The following is a 16,101-nucleotide window of genomic DNA, read 5'->3' on the forward strand; positions in this document are numbered from 1 at the left end:
CTGAAGTTACAGCAGAAATGCCACGGAGTGGGGCTTTGCAGAGGGTTTGTATGAGCAGTCATGAGCATCTTGGATCCTGGCCTCGCTCAGGCTCTGTGTTCTTTGCTGTTGTTACCCACCCACAAACAAGGCAAGGTCCCCCCAAACACAACTCCTCACCTGCATCTTCCTCGTCACTGTGTCAAAGGGGAAGGAGAGGGTCTGGGTCACTGCAGCAGCCAGGCAGACATTGGCAAAGTTCTGGAGGAGAGAGAACTGATCCCGGGGTCCATTCCAGATTTTCTCCAGGTTCATGTAAACTAGAAGGGAGCCGGCAGAGAAAGGGAGAGCACCTGAAAAACAAGGCCAGGGAGGCTGTGATGGCTCAGGAGACACTGGTTTGAGAACATAAATGCCAGTAGGGAACCCTGGGGAAAGCAACAGGACCAGCTCTGGGCTTGTGAAAAATCACTCCAACTGAAGCAGCAGGCACTTTCTTGGGTGATGGTAAAGTGGTATATTTTGATCGGGTTTGTGTCATTGATCACAGTGCATCAATGATTCCCTGAAGGTTTGTGTATTCTATGTCCATTTCACTTTTAAAAGAACCATAAACAAATATCGAACTCTAGTTAATAATATGCATGCTGAAAGGTTGAGGGGTGAAGTGTATTGATGTTTGCAATTTACATGAAAATCATCAAAAAATACATGACTGATGAATGGCCAGAGGGATAGATAGATAAATGATAAACCAAAACATTCATTGAAGGACCTGGTATATGCTGGGTATACGGGTGTTTCCAATTCTTTTTAAAAAAATGTATTTTATTTATGTATAGTTGATTTATAATGTGTTAGCTTCTGATGTACAGCAAAGTGATTCAGTTTTATATATATTATATATATGTGTGTATATATATATATACATATATATATAGTCTTTTTCATATTTATTTCCATTATCATTTATTACAGGATATTGAATATAGTTTCCTGTGCTATACCGTAGGACCTTGTTTATCCAGGGTGTTTCCAATTCTGTTAACATTTTTGGGTGTTTGAAATAAAAAAAAAAATAGAGTGTTGGGGGAAAAAATCACTCCTATTAAAAAAGTTAGTGGGAGGTACTTAATCAAGCTTTGAAGTTTAGGGGGTACTGATCTCCGGCTGAGAAGGTAACATTCTGTCAAAATTGAAGAGTGAGATCGTAGTGGTGAGGGAGGGAGGTTACTTGACCTTGCTTCTGGGAATGACGTGGCCATATCAGGGCCCAGTGGGCACCCTGCACTGTGTGGAAGCCTCACCTTTCTTTTTAAAAGAAATTTTATATTGGAGAGGAGTTGGTTTACAATGTTGTGTTAGCTTCTGCCGTACAGCAAAGTAAATCAGTTATACATATACATATATCCACTCTTCTTTAGACTCTTTTTCCATAAAGGACATTACAGAGTACTGAGTAGACTTCCCTGTGCTATCCAGTAGGTCCTTATTAGTTATCTTTTTTTTTTAACTTTTTATTTTGTATTGGGGTATAGCTGATTAACCATGTGGTAATTTCAGGTGATCAGTGAAAGGACTCAACCATACATATACATGTACCCATTCTCCACCAAACTCCCTCCCACCCAGCAGCCTCACCTTTCTAGGAAAAGATGGTGAGCAAGTAGTGCAGTAGTTGGTACATTGAAGCTTCCAGAAAATTTTGGACCAATCTGAAGTTTATACAGGGACTAAATTTCTCCCTTAAGATGAGATTTAAAAGAGGGCCTAACACTAGTGGGGTTGCTCATCTTTAGAAAAATGTAGTATTTATTTAATAAAAACAAAAATGACATACCAACGCTATGTTTTCATTCAGAAAGCATTTGTGGAGTTAATGCTATGTGATGGGCCCTTTGCCAGGTGCCAGGAATACAAAGAGGAGTGAGCAGGCTAATTCTTGGAGATGCTCACCATCTAGTGGGAGAAACAGACAGATAACGAGTCATAGTAGGGGGGCTAGCAGGGCTATACAAAGTGCTTTAGGTACACAAGGATCCGAGGGATCCATTTTGCCTGAAGGAATCAAGAAGGACTTCACAGAAGAGAGAACTTTTCAACTGGGTCTTCAGGAATGAGCAGGAGTTCATCAGACATTGACAGAGCAGACAGAGGGAACAGCATATACAGAGAGTGGTATTTCCAAGAAATGCCAGTATTTCTGGATGGCCAAAACAGGAGTGCAGGTAGAACGTGGCAGGAGATGAGGTAGGGATTGGCTGGCAGGGCCAAGTCTGAAGGCGCTAGTACGCCAGAAGGAATCTGGGTTTTTCCCTGTAGCTCACAGGAGTCAGTGAAGGCTTTTAAAGGAGGGCAGTGGGAAGAGGTTGATGAAATGATTAACTTGCACTTAGAAAGCTCACCACATCCCTGGCAGCAAACCACAGGGTGGACTGGGGCAGGAGAGACCCAGGACTGGGACCAGGTAGGAGCCTCTCGTGTCTGCAGGAAAGATGATGAGAGCGTGACCTGGGGCAGAGAAGATGAGGATGGAGCAGGGCAGACTTGAGAGTTTAAAAAGGTGAAATTGACAGCACTTGCGGCTGAAGTGGGCATGGAGTGAGAGGAGGAGTCAAAGTTGAGGAGATTATAGGTTTCTTCTGGCTTAGGCCACGGGGTGAAAGAAAGGCAGTCTCGTTCACAGGGACACAGGAAGGGAGCAGGCATGCAACTAACGAGGACATCAGGTTTAGTCCTGACTGATGTATCAAGGGAATCATCAGGTGGGGGTGTCCAACTGCAGGCATTCGTACTACCACTGAGAGCTGGTGGTAGTCAGTGGCTAAGAGAGAGGGCTCTGGGGTTGTATTGCTAGATCTGCTTTCTATCTATGTGGTCTTGGGCAAGTTGCTTAGCTTTCCTAAGCATCTATTTCACCTGTAAAATGTGGCTTAAATGAGAAGCTGTATGCAAAACGTTTAGGACAGTGCTTGGCACATAATAAAGAGCAATAGATGTTAGTCATTGTTATTATAGAGATGAGATTGGGAGTCATTAGAGTATAATGATGCTTGTTTAAGCCACTAACTTAGATGAGGCCACCCAGGAAGGGAATGAAGAGTGAGAAGAAAACTCAGAAAGGAACGGGGGAATAGTGACATGTAGAGGGCTGGCAGCATCAGATGAGCCAGACAAGAAAGAGCTGAAGAGAGGTGGGAAAAGACATCTAGAGACAGTGGGGTCCCAGAAGACAGGTTTCTAGAATAAAGGGTAATGGATCTCATCAAATACTGCAACAAAGGTCAGATAAAAGGCAAAAGTCTACTGGATTGGCAGTTGGGGGTCCTGGTGACTTGTGCAGGTATAGCCCTGGCAGAGGTTCTGAAGATCACAGAAGCTACAGTTGCTACCCTGGTTGTGCTCATACATGTATGGATTGTACTCAGAGACTCCTTCCTGCAGTCATATAGGGAGCATGTGGGACTGTTTTCCTGTCAACTTGTGCTGAGCTACCTGCAGGCTGTCCTACTCCCTCCGAGGCCAAAGTTAGGAGTGGGGTATATGGCTATGGAATAGAACAAGCTAATCAACTCTATATTGAATCCATATGACCTTGAACCCAGAGATCATTCTGTCATTTTTGAAGCAGAAGATATTAAGAGGTGGCAAGAATACATAGAAGAACTATACAAAAAAGATCTTTATGACCCAGATAATCATGATGGTATGATCACTCACCTAGAACCAGACATCCTAAAATGTGAAGTCAAGTGGGCCTTAGGAAGCATCACTATGAACAAAGCTAGTGGAGGTGATGGAATTCCAGTTAAGCTATTTCAAATCCTGAAAGATGATGCTGTGAAAGTGCTACACTCAATATGCCAGCAAATTTGGAAAACTCAGCAGTGGCCACAGGACTGGAAAAGGTCAGTTTTCATTCCAATCCCAAAGAAAGACAATGCCAAAGAATGCTCAAACTACCACACAATTGCACTCATCTCACACGCTAGTAAAGTAATGCTCAAAATTCTCCAAGCCAGGCTTCAACAGTACGTGAACCCTGAACTTCCAGATGTTCAAGCTGGTTTTAGAAAAGCCAGAGAAACCAGAGATCAAATTGCTAACATCCACTGGATTATCGAAAAAGCAAGTGAGTTCCAGAAAAACATCTATTTCTGCTTTATTGACTATGCCAAAGCCTTTGACTGTGTGGATCACAACAAACTGTGGAAAATTCTGAAAGAGATGAGAATACCAGACCACCTGACCTGGCTCCTGAGAAACCTGTATGCAGGTCAGGAAGCAACAGTTAGAACTGGACATGGAACAGCAGACTGGTTCCAAATAGGGAAAGGAGTCTGTCAAGGCTGTATATTGTCACCCTGCTTATTTAACTTATATGCAGAGTACATCATGAGAAATGCTGGGCTGGATGAAGCACAAGCTGGAATCAAGATTTCCAGGAGAAATATAAATAACCTCAGATATGCAGAGGACACCATCCTTAAGGCAGAAAGCGAAGAAGAACTAAAGAGCCTCTTTGAGGAAAGTGAAAGAAGAGAGTGAAAAAGTTGGCTTAAAGCTCAACATCCAGAAAACTAAGATCATGGCATCTGGTCCCATTACTTCATGGCAAACAGATGGGGAAACAGTCAAAACAGTGATAGATTATTTTTTTGGACTCCAAAATCACTGCAGATGGTGACTGCAGCCATGAAATTAAAAGGTGCTTGCTCCTTGGAAGAAAATTATGACCAACCTAGACAGCGTATTAAAAAGCAGAGACATTACTTTGCTGACAAAGGTCCATCTAGTCAAAGCTATGGTTTTTCCAGTAGTCATGTATGGATGTGAGAGTTGGACTATAAAGAAAGCTGAATGCTGAAGAATTGATGCTTTTGAACTGTGGTGTTGGAGAAGACTCTTGCGAGTCCCTTGGACTGCAAGGAGATCCAACCAGTCCATCCTAAAGGAGATCAGTCCTGAATATTCATTGGAAGGACTGATGTTGAAGCTGAAACTCCAATACTTTGGCCACCTGATGCGAAGAACTGACTCATTGGAAGAGACCCTGATGTGGGAAAGATTGCAGGTGGGAGGAGAAGGGGACGACAGAGGATGAGATGGTTGGATGGCATCACTGACTCAATGGACATGAGTATGAATAGACTCTGGGACTTGGTGATGGACAGGAAGGCCTGGCTGCAGGCCAGGGGGGTCGCTGCAGTCCATGGGGTCACAGAGTCAGACACGACTGAGTGACTGAACTGAACTGAACGGACCTTGAACTCAGTTAAATGGATTTAATGGGTTATAAAGATATACAATACATTCATATATATCCTTTGAACTCAGTAAAGTGGATTTCACTGGTTACCAACAAAGATATACAAGTCATTCGTATAGATCCAGGAACACAGCCTTTTCTTGGACAAGGTGACAAGTTCCATCTTACCTAAAACAGTAAGGGAAACCCCTCGATAAAGGGCCAGGAACCCTTCCTGTTGATAAATAGTAGAAAATGCATGGAGGATCCCCCTGTAGGATGGTTCCAGCATGTTCTGCACAATTAACCGGGTTTTGATGAGGTCTGTAGGATATGTCACAATGGTGGAAACCATCCCTGCGAGACTCCCAGCCATGATGGAGCTCCACTGGGAAATATGGCCCAGGTCATCCATGAACAGCACGACAAACCTGGGAGAAAACAGGGAGAAAGGCCCAAGGGAATCAGCTATGGATTGTGTTGGAGTGTTCAATGCTACTGATTGCAACATTTCCCCATGTTTGGAAATGCTTTAGGAAGCAAAAATTACTATACTAATGTATTAAGATAAATGAGTAACATTCAATTCTACTATATTTATATAATTCTACTTAGCTCTAAGGAAGAGATACCTAACCTTCTTATTTCTATCTACCCTAAGTCCATCCACTTCATCTTAAGCATTTTCCCCTTTTATTTGCATAACTGTCAACCCTGGCTTGCCTGTGGGGTGTAAATGAAGAGAAGTACTCGATAAATACTGAACTGGAATGTGCTCCTTTGATTCGGTTGCAACTTCAATGAAACTGCTTGAAACAATGACTTTACGCATTCCCAGTAATTGAGGTTTTTTTGTTTTTGGCTGCCTCAGGCAGCATGTGGGATCTTAGTTCCCCAACCAAGGGTTGAATCTGTGCCCCCTGCATTGGAAGCTCAGAATCTTAACCACTGGACCACCAGGGAAGTCCCTTGAGTTTTTAAAATATATTGGTTTAATAATTGTGAGAGAAGATGCACAACCCCACCAACTGTCAGAGAAATAACAAATAAAAACAGTAACAAGATACCATTTCTCACCCAGCAGACTGGCAAAGATGAAAAAGTCTGATAACATCAAGTGATGGTGAGAAAGTATGGAAACAGGAATGCTCACCCACTGCTGGGAGAGGAGTACATTGGCAGGTCACTTTGCAGTACCTAGCAAAATTGGAAGAAAGCCTACTTTCATCCCAGCAATTCCATTTCTCAGTGCATATCCTAGAGAAGCTCTTGTACATGTACATATGAAGACACAAGATGTACTTGAAGACTCCTTCCTGCAGTCAGATGGGGAGTGTCCCTGGGACTGTCTTCCTGTCATCTGGGTGAGAAATGGTATCTTGTTACTGTTTTTGTTATTTCTCTGACAGTTGGTGGGGTCATGCATCTTCTCTTACAATTATTAAACCAATATATTTTAAAAACTCAAGGGATTTCCCTGGTGGCCCAGTGGTTAAGATTCTGAGCTTCCAATGCAGGGAGTGCAGGTTCAACCCCTGGCTGGGGACACTTATTGTTAACACATTGTTTGTAAGTGAAACTGAATAATCTAAAAGTCCATTGGTAGAGGAATGGATAAATTGTGGAAGTCCTATAATGATACCATAAATGAATGCACTTAGAACTGTGTATTTACATGGATAAATCATAAAAACATAAAGGTAAGGCAATGGCACCCCACTCCAGTACTCTAGCCTGGAAAATCCCAGGGACAGAGGAGCCTGGTAGGCTGCAGTCCATGGGGTCGCTAAGACTGAGTGACTTCCCTTTCACTTTTACTTTCATGCATTGGGGAAGGAAATGGCAACCCACTCCAGTGTTCTTGCCTGGAGAATCCCGGGGACGGCGGAGCCTGGTGGGCTGCCGTCTATGGGGTCGCAGAGAGTTGGACACGACTGAAGCGACTTAGCAGCAAGTGAAAAAAGCAAGTTGCAGAATGACCTATAGTGTATTGTAACCATCTACGGTCATTTCTCTGTATTCACAGGTTTCAGAAACCCCAACAGATACCATCTGTGGATGCTCAAGTCCCTCATATAAAATGGTGTATTATTTGCCTTCTAGTATACTTTAAGTCAGGGGCTTCCCTAGCGGCTCAAACGATAAAGACTCTGCCTGCAATGCAGGAGACCCAGGTTTGATCCCTGGGTCAGGAAGATACCCTGGAGAAGGGCATGGCAACCTACTCCAGTATCCTTGACTGGAGAATCCCATGGACAGAGGAGCCTGGCGGGCTACAGTCCATGGGGTCACAAAGAGTTGGACACAACTGAAGCAACTTATCAGGTACACATGCATACTTTAAATCATCTCTAGATTACTTATAATACTGAATACAGTGTAAATGCTATGTAAAAAGTTGCTGGGGCATGGCAAACTCAAGTTTTGCTTTTTGGAACTTTCTGGAATTTTTCCCCCCAAATACAGTATTTCCAACCTGTGGTTAGTTGAATCTGTGGATGCACAACCTGAAGATACAGAGGGCTGACTACATTTAAATCAAGAAACACATCTACAAAACCATATCTTAAAGTAATTATGGATAGATACGCTGCTGCTGCTAAGTCACTTCAGTCGTGTCTGACTCTGTGCGACCCCACAGACGGCAGCCCACCAGGCTCCGCCGTCCCTGGGATTTTCCAGGCAAGAGGACTGGAGTGGGGTGCCATTGCCTTCTCCAATGGATAGATATAGACATGTAAAAAAAGTATAAAATAGACCCCCAAGAAGAAGGAGAGCAGATGGGACTGGAAAAGAGAATGAAGGGGATTTTAGCATTATCTGTAATATTTTATTTCTTGTACTAGGTCTTCCCTGGTGGCTCAACTGGTAAAGAGTCTGCCTGTAATGCAGGAGACGCAGGTTCAACTCCTGGGTCGGGAAGATCCCCTGGAGAAGGAAATGACAACCTACTCCAGTATTCTTGCCTGGAGAATCCCATGGACAGAAGAGCCTGGTTGGCTACAGTCCATGGGGTCACAATTAGCTTAAAAGACACTTCAAATATCTTTTTTATTTCTTGTATCTTTTAAGCTAATTCTCTCTTATGCTGTCAATTCTGCACTGTGGGTATGTGAGTGTTTGCTAGACCATTGGAGAAGGCAATGGCACCCTACTCCAGTACTTTTGCCTGGGAAACCCCATGGACGGAAGAGCCTGGTAGGCTGTAGCCCATGGGGTCGCGAAGAGTCGGACACGACTGAGCGACTTTACTTTCACTTTTCACTTTCATGCACTGGAGGAGGAAATGGCAACCCACTCCAGTATTCTTGCCTGGAGAATCCCAGGGACGGGGGAGCCTGGTGGGCTGCCGTCTATGGGGTCGCACAGAGTCGGACATGACTGACGCGACTTAGCAGCAGCAGCTAGACCATTCTGTGTTTTGCTGCAGTTTCACAATTTAGTCCCAAATGGTTTTGGGTGGACTTTTCTATAGGGAAACTAGAAAGCCACTCTGTTACAATCCCTCTTTCTGGAAGCAGCACATCCCCAGTCATGAGAGCCTACGTAGGCAGAAATTGTTCTAAGAGGACTTTTACATGGTGCATGTTCCCCGGCCAGGACGCAAAAGAATTTTATTCATTCTTGGGAAATGTGGAGAAAATAAAAGAGGGCTTGGAAACCAGGAAAAATAAGATTTTCTGTCAGAGAGTGGGAGAGGTATAACAAGGATCCGAATAAAAGGAAGGTGAACAGAGCTAGCTAATAGTATTGTATCTTTTTAAAAATGAGAGCATCCTTAATACTTTGGCTTCCAAAGCTCCAGCGAAGATTTGTATTTCCTGCTTTTTCAGTTTGGCAGCAGGCCAAGGCCCCCTGACTGACGGATAAGCGTTCAGGTGAAACCACTGAGAGAGTTCTAGATTGGCTCCTTTGTTCCCAAGTAAACACTTATCTATTAAACACATCTCCTTGAAGCTGTAGTAAAGTCTGGACTTCATTCTGTCAGCCTCACTTAACAGTCATTTGAGTGAACCAGCGCGACTTTTTAAAGACTCGGGTAAACCAAGCTGGTTCTCCCTAGTGGGCTGTCTGCCTTGGTTTCACTGCCTGCACCTTTCTTGAGCCCTTCCTCCCTCCTCTCTCCCCTGGCCAGTTGAGTGGGAGGGGAACCTTAGCAGAGGGAGGGGAGACAGAGGAAGTGGAAATGCTTGGCTAGAGGGGTGGTCTGCAGCAAGCTGGAACAATCTAGAAAGAGGAGTTTGAAGGCCAAAAGAAACACCATTCATTCTCATTGCCTCCCCCTTATTCTCCATCCCAGGGCACTCATGCATGCATGCATTCCCCAGTCACCGAATATATACACTGTGCGAGCTTTCAGCATAATATCATGGGAGTTCAACGGACCTGCCAGAGAGATGTCTGACATGGGCGGCCCGAGAGAAATTAGGGTCTCTGAATGACTTGATGAACTAGGAAGAAGAACCCTGTCTTCCATCAGTTTGCTTTATAAAGAGGGTCTTGCTAACAGATATACAAAATCGAAAAGAAGAACCAGGGAAAGCCCTTTTTCTCAGACTCTTACTATACAGAGGCGAAGTCTACAGATGGTTCCTCTTATAATCAGAGTCAAAGCAGGGCAACTCTGATAGGCCATCAATGACGTCATCTGAATCCCCACATCTTAAGTGCTTGTCTGATTGGCTGGGGCAACAGTGTTCCCCTTTCTGCTCTTCCTTGCACTCCCATACACTGCACAGAAGCTTTTCCAGCGAGACTGGATGAACGGCAGTAACCCCTTCATTTCAGGCACACGGAGATTACACACACCCTTGATGTATGTAGTTAGAACTGCCAACACTTCAACCTAACACAAGTTGGCAGCCAAACACAAGCTCGTGAATTGGTTACACAATAAGGAAATGGTGTTGGTGATGAACAATTTCAGAGTTTCAGGACCCAAAACGATGTTTATACAGCTAGACAAACAGTTGTAGCATAAAGTTGGGTGAGGGTCTACATCTGATAGCCATCCATTATGTTAGGTTTTATTTGTTTAGTACAAGGACCTAGCTCCTCCCAGACTCTACTGAGTGGATTCTTTTCATTGTAAATCCAAGTAAGGAGATACGTCATCATCACAACGTTAAGCAGAACAATGGACTAAGCATAAGACCTGGTTTCAAGCTCCAGCTCCGCCATTAATTGTGTTTGTGGACAAGTCAGTGAACTACTGCATTTTCTTTCTTTTTAAAAATTTTTTATTTATTTTTGACTGCTGGGTCTTCATTGATGCATGCACTTTTCCCGAGTTGCAGCGAGTGGGGGCTACTCTCTAGCTGTGGTGCATGGGCTTCTCATTTTGGTGGCTTCTCATTTCGGTAGCTTCTCATTGCAGAGCACAGGCTCTAGAACTCCCAGGCTCTAGAGCACAGGTTCAATAGTTGTGGCATGTGGGACCTTCCTAGACTAGGGATCAAACCTGTGTCTCCTGCATTGGCAGGTGGATTCTTTACAGCTGAGCCACCAGGCAAGCCCTGAACCACTGCATTTTCTGAACATTCTGTATGTTTATACTTTTTATTAAAACCCACAATCACAGGCTGTACCATTACCCTCAACCGACTGTTCTGCAAATTCATGGTCAGGAGGTAGAGATTAATCAGTATGATGATGGACCCAAGGTATTGTCTTAATGTAGGAAGTCTGGCATCATGATTGATCAACCACTTTGCTGCCTATCACTGAAATGTTTCCTTTTAGTTTTCAGAAAGAAACTAACCTCTTAGGAAAACATTATTAGCAAACCTAGCCTGAGTAGCTATGTGTTTTTCCTTTCCCACACGTCTCCTTTTCTCCATTCCTACTGTCATCAGCCCATTTCAGATGCCCTCAGCTACCACATGGACTAGTGCAACCGGTTCCTAACTGGTCCTGCCGCCCCCAGCCTTCTTCCTCTTTAGCTGTCCTCTGCAGCTACCAGGTGACAATTCCTATTGAATTGCTTTAATCACAGCACTCCTCCATCAAAAATCCCCCACAGTTAACCCTGCATTCCAAGTAAAGTCCAAATTCCATGATCTGTCCATTCAAGATCTCATTCCAACCTGCTTTTCTGGCTGTATTTTCCATTACAGCCAGAGACACACCTTATGCTCCAGTCATGCTGCATGCCTTCCCACTGCTGTGCTTTCGCTTATGGCATTATCTGCAATATCTTTCTCCCCATCTTTGCCAGAAAACTCCTACTCATTCTCCCATGGCCAAACTTGGATGGTTTTTCTCCACTGCGACATCTTCACATCTCCTCCCTCATCAGAGGTGTGAATTTCTATAGCACTTTATCCTTGGCAAGCACATGCTATGGACACACTAGTTTTATTCTATTGCTCTGGAAGCTCCGGGACACAGGGACCATGCCCCTTTCATCCTTGCATCATCCCCAGCATCATGCATACAGTGGGCACTTAATGAATGCAGACAGAAAGGCAGTATGAAGTAATAGGGCATGGGTATTAGAGTTGGAAGGCCAGGTGGTGGAGTTCAGCTCTGTCACTGGTGAGTAGTGTGGCCAATCTTGAGCCCAACAGTGCATCTGTAAAGTGGGCATACTTCCTGTCCTGTGGACAGTACAGGGAAGGAGACAGGTGTTGTAAATATCCAACGATTTACACACACACACACACACACACACACACACGAAATGATAACTAGGTAGAGGTAATGGATGTTAATTAGCTTGATTGTGGCAATCATTTCACAATGTATACATATATCAAAGCATCAACTTGTACACCTTAAACATAGGTAATTTTTCATGTCAATGATATCTCAAAAAAGCTCTTAATCCAATGATATGCAGTCAGCCCTCTGTATCCATGGGTTCCAGAACTAACTGCACATTGAAAATATTCAGAAAAAAATTCCAGGAAGTTCCAAAAAAGCAAACCTTGAAGTTGCTGCACATTAGCATCAATTTACATAGTATTTACATTATATTTACAACTATTTCCATAGTATTTACATTGTATCAAGTAGTGTAAGCAACCTAGAGATGATTTCAAGTATCTAGGAGGATTGCGCAGGTTACATGCAAATACTACTCCATTTCATAGAAGATACTTGAGCATCTGGGGTGGGGGCGTTGGGGGAGTGGAAGTTGTCCTGAAATCAATCCGCTTCCGGATATGGAAGGATGTCTGTATATATTGGAGATGGTTAGCAGCAAAGCCACAGTACTTAAACCAGCCTTTGAAGTTCTGCTTCCCTCCCCTTGGTACATATTCCAAAGGAGGAGTTCCATACTTTGTGGACAATACAGTAAAGCGGGGAGAAATTGAGTCATTAAAACTCAGAGGAGAAATGTTTACAGACTGCAGGCCAGATGTTGCTGAGGGCAAGGGGGCTGGGGAAGAAAGAGAGCCTTGACAGAGATGCCCCACCATCTCACTACCCTCCTTTCCCAGAGTAAGAGAGGCAACTGTATTCCCAGGCATAAGTGAAATGAGAGCTGGCCTCGAGGAATCAGTGATAAGGAAGATTCCACTGGGCTTGTCAGTTGTCGGATGAGACTTCCATCTCCAGCCTCCCTGAGCCAAAGGCAAAATCCTTCGACCATCAGTCTGCAAGGCAGACCTACAGTGGTCAAGACTGTGGGCTGTGTTTCTCTAATTCTGAGCCAAGGCCAGGCTTCAGAGATGGCTGCTGTTCCCAGTGAATGGGGAACCCGGGACCATCCCCCCAACTACAGAAACATTTCCTCTACCTGAAACCCCATCCATACCACTTCATTCTTTTAGGCTGTGTTTCCAGTTAAAATGCAAATATCTCTGAGTTCTTGAGGAAGGTTTAAGACTCATCAGGCTAATTTACATCTTTAGAAGTTTTTCTAAAAAGCAGCTGTTTTTGTGGGAGGTGTTAAAAGGAGGCCAGTGAGCAGTGAGGGTGGGGCAGCCTCTGTAGGACCCCAAAGGCCAGCTTCTTGGGGGAGAGGGCGAGGAGCTGAACTCCGCAGCCTTTTGGTGGCAGTGGATTGGGCCCTCTGTCCCTAGCAAGCACTGTCTTCTGGGGGTTCTGGTCACACAGACACTCTTCCATACACGTATCTTCAGGGGTCTCTCTCCCAAGCCAGCCAAGGCAAAATTTCCAAGTTGGTGGATAGTGGGAAGGGGGTTAGGCGCCATCTATCCGGAGATTTCTTCACTCCTTCCCCACAAATCTCCTTTCGCCCTCTTCCGCCTCCTCTCCCGTCCAGCCCCGTCAGCCTCTCTGGGCCAGAGCTGCGTCCCCTCAAACTGCAGAACTCCCCAGAAAAGGTGAAGAAGAAAAGGTGGGGACTGCACTCTGGGGGCCGAAGAGGTCGCTTTCTGGCCCAAGGGGCTCCCACGAGATCCGGAACGGGGCGGGGGCGCCCCGCCGGCCCGATCCCCAGCACCCAGGCAGCGTCGGGCCGCGGGATACCCGGCGGCGGCCTCCCGGGCCCCGGCCCCGCCCACGCCCGGCTCTTACTTGCGGTAGGCGGCTAGCTGGACGGCGCTGCAGGGGAAGAGGCGCAGGCAGGCCACCGCGTTCCCCTTCCACAGGGCGCGGAGCCCCTCGGCCCGCCACACGCGGAGCCCCGCGGCCCACGGCCCCCGGGCGCGGCCGCGCACGACACCGACCTGGGCCAGCACGGTGGCGAGCTCCAGCGGCGCGGTGAGGCTGAGGCTGAGCGCCCCCGCCAGCCCGGCGCATAGCAGCCGCTGGCTGCCCGTCAGCCGGCCGTCCCGCCGCCAAGTCGCCATCGCGCGTCCGCGGCCCGAGCCCCGGGCGGCCGGCCGATCGCGTGGCTCGGGCCTGGGGCTCACGGGCTCCGGCGCAGGGGGCGGGCCAGGCTCCGCCCGGCGTAGGGCGGACCCGCGGACCGGACGGGAAGCCGGTCCGCGGCCGGGCCCGAGAGGGCCTGGGGCCGGGGCGGGGTTGAGGAGGCTGGTCCGGGCTTGAGGCCTTGGCCGCGCCGGTTTAGTGTCTGATTGTCGGCCAATACGTTTCTGTTTGCAGTTGAGAAACATGCACCGCGTTCTTTCAAGGCCTAGGCTGCTCTATTTGTGTCCTGAATATTCAGCCCCCGCACCCCCCCCCGTCTTATTTACACCCTTTCTCCCTTTCCAAGTTCCACCTTGCCCCCTTCCTTCCCTCGTCTCTGTTCTCATCCCTGCGACCTCTTTTTTCTGCCCCTAGGAAAAGCTTTACAGATTTCTCAGGGCAGAAGGAAAAAACCTTCTATAACATACATAGGCTATCCAACACTTGACAAATATCAGGCTTTTCGTACATTGTCTTATTTAATCCTCAAAACAGTCCTTAGTAGGTGTGTCCCCATTTATTACTCTCAATTCGAGAGGCCATAGGTACGGTGCTTAGAGCTTCGACTCCAACCTGCGTTAGCATCTGAGCCCTGCAGTTTACCAGCTGTGTGACCTTGAGGAAGTCACTCAACCTCTCTGTGTCTCACTCGCTTCATCTATAGTTTTTTTTTTTCCTCTAGGGGTTGTTGTAAATAAAAAATGATACAGGTAAGCACTACAGATGTGTTAGCTGTGATTAGATGTTGTTTTTACAGAAGAGGAAACCAAGAGAGATTGACTTGTTCTAGGCACACAGCAGCTAGACGCCATCTGGATTCAGGTCTACGTCTGTTTTGTGACAACATTCCCCAACAGCTACACTAAAAGTCCACTGGGACAGCAGAGTGTCTCTTGAGTAGAGACATTTTCAGTGGTTTTGTGAGCTACGGGGACCACAGGGGCAAAGAAGGCTTAGCAGTCAGTGACATGGCCAGAATCTAAGAAGGATTTTGATAAGTTTTAAAAAATTCAAAATTTCTCCCTATTTTCTCTTCTTAAAAAGCCATATCAGTAATAATAACGGAAAGGTAGTCCAGCAGTCTGTTAGTATAAGACATCCCAGTTGATTTTAGGCTTGTATCGTTGTTTTCTAAATTTACTAACACACATGATGATAAAGATCCTTTTCTAAAAGGTGTTGCAGGGTTTTGATCAGGGGAACTTGTTCTACCTATTTATGAAACAGCAACAGACTCACAGAGAGAATAGACTGTGGTTGCCCAGGGGGATGGGGAGTGGGGGAGGGATGGTTTGGGAGTTTGGGATGGGCTTATGCAAACTATCATATAGAAAATGGATCAACAAGGTCCTACTGTAGTGTACAAGGAACTATATTCAATATCCCGTGATAAACAATCATGGGACAGAATATGAAAAAGAATGCATATGTATGTAACTGAATCCCTTTGCTATACAACAAAAATAAACACAACATTGTGAATCAACTGTACTTCAATTTAGAAAAAGGAAATGGAAAAAGAGGACTTGTTCTAGTTATAGAAGCCTGGCTCTGCTCTCAACCATTTGGGATGCTTATTTTTCTTGTTTTGTGAATTCTCCTGTCTTGCTGTAAGCTAATTTCATGGCTGTGGGAGGTTGAGGAAAGAAGGTTTATGACTCTGAAGACAAGAGGACATGAGTTTCAGAGGGTTTGAATTGGAATTTGGGGACTACAGTAAGGAAACCTTCAGTTACTAGTCCTGTCCTAAAGCACTCGGTTGGACAACAGGACTAGATTCTAAAGGTCCTTCAGGGAGCTCTGCCCTGGGAATGGAACAGTTGATGGAATCACCACATTGTGTGGAGTTCGGCTTGCCTGGATTGTACTGGTTTTGTTTGGCTTTAAGGCAACTTGTATGAGCGTTTCAATCGCACCCACCTTGGGAACCAGGTATCCTTTTTTCTTGAGCTCTGCTGTTCTTTTTGTCTTCAGCAGGAATATGATGTTCTAGTGAGCCAGAGGCAAGAAGAATCATTTTAGTCTTCACAGCTGTGGGCCGGGAGAGATCA

General features: G+C 45.6%; 1 protein-coding gene across 1 annotated transcript in view; it reads right to left on the reverse strand.

Moving 5' to 3' along the window:
* The window catches only part of SLC25A43 (solute carrier family 25 member 43), a 42,921-nt gene extending 28,897 nt beyond the window's left edge, over window positions 1-14,024 (reverse strand). Inside the window, exons 1-3 of the mRNA XM_081564393.1 lie at window positions 13,715-14,024; window positions 5,417-5,658; window positions 160-332 (exon numbers count right to left, since the gene is read on the reverse strand). Coding sequence (XP_081420519.1) covers window positions 160-332; window positions 5,417-5,658; window positions 13,715-13,989 — 690 coding nt within the window. The 5' untranslated portion in view covers window positions 13,990-14,024. The remainder of the gene's footprint in view (window positions 1-159; window positions 333-5,416; window positions 5,659-13,714) is intronic.
* Between the last annotated feature and the right edge of the window lie 2,077 nt (window positions 14,025-16,101).

Source organism: Giraffa tippelskirchi, chromosome X (assembly GCF_054371585.1).
Source record: "Giraffa tippelskirchi isolate mGirTip1 chromosome X, T2T-mGirTip1v1.2.pri, whole genome shotgun sequence".
Classification (NCBI taxonomy): Eukaryota; Metazoa; Chordata; class Mammalia; order Artiodactyla; family Giraffidae; genus Giraffa; species Giraffa tippelskirchi.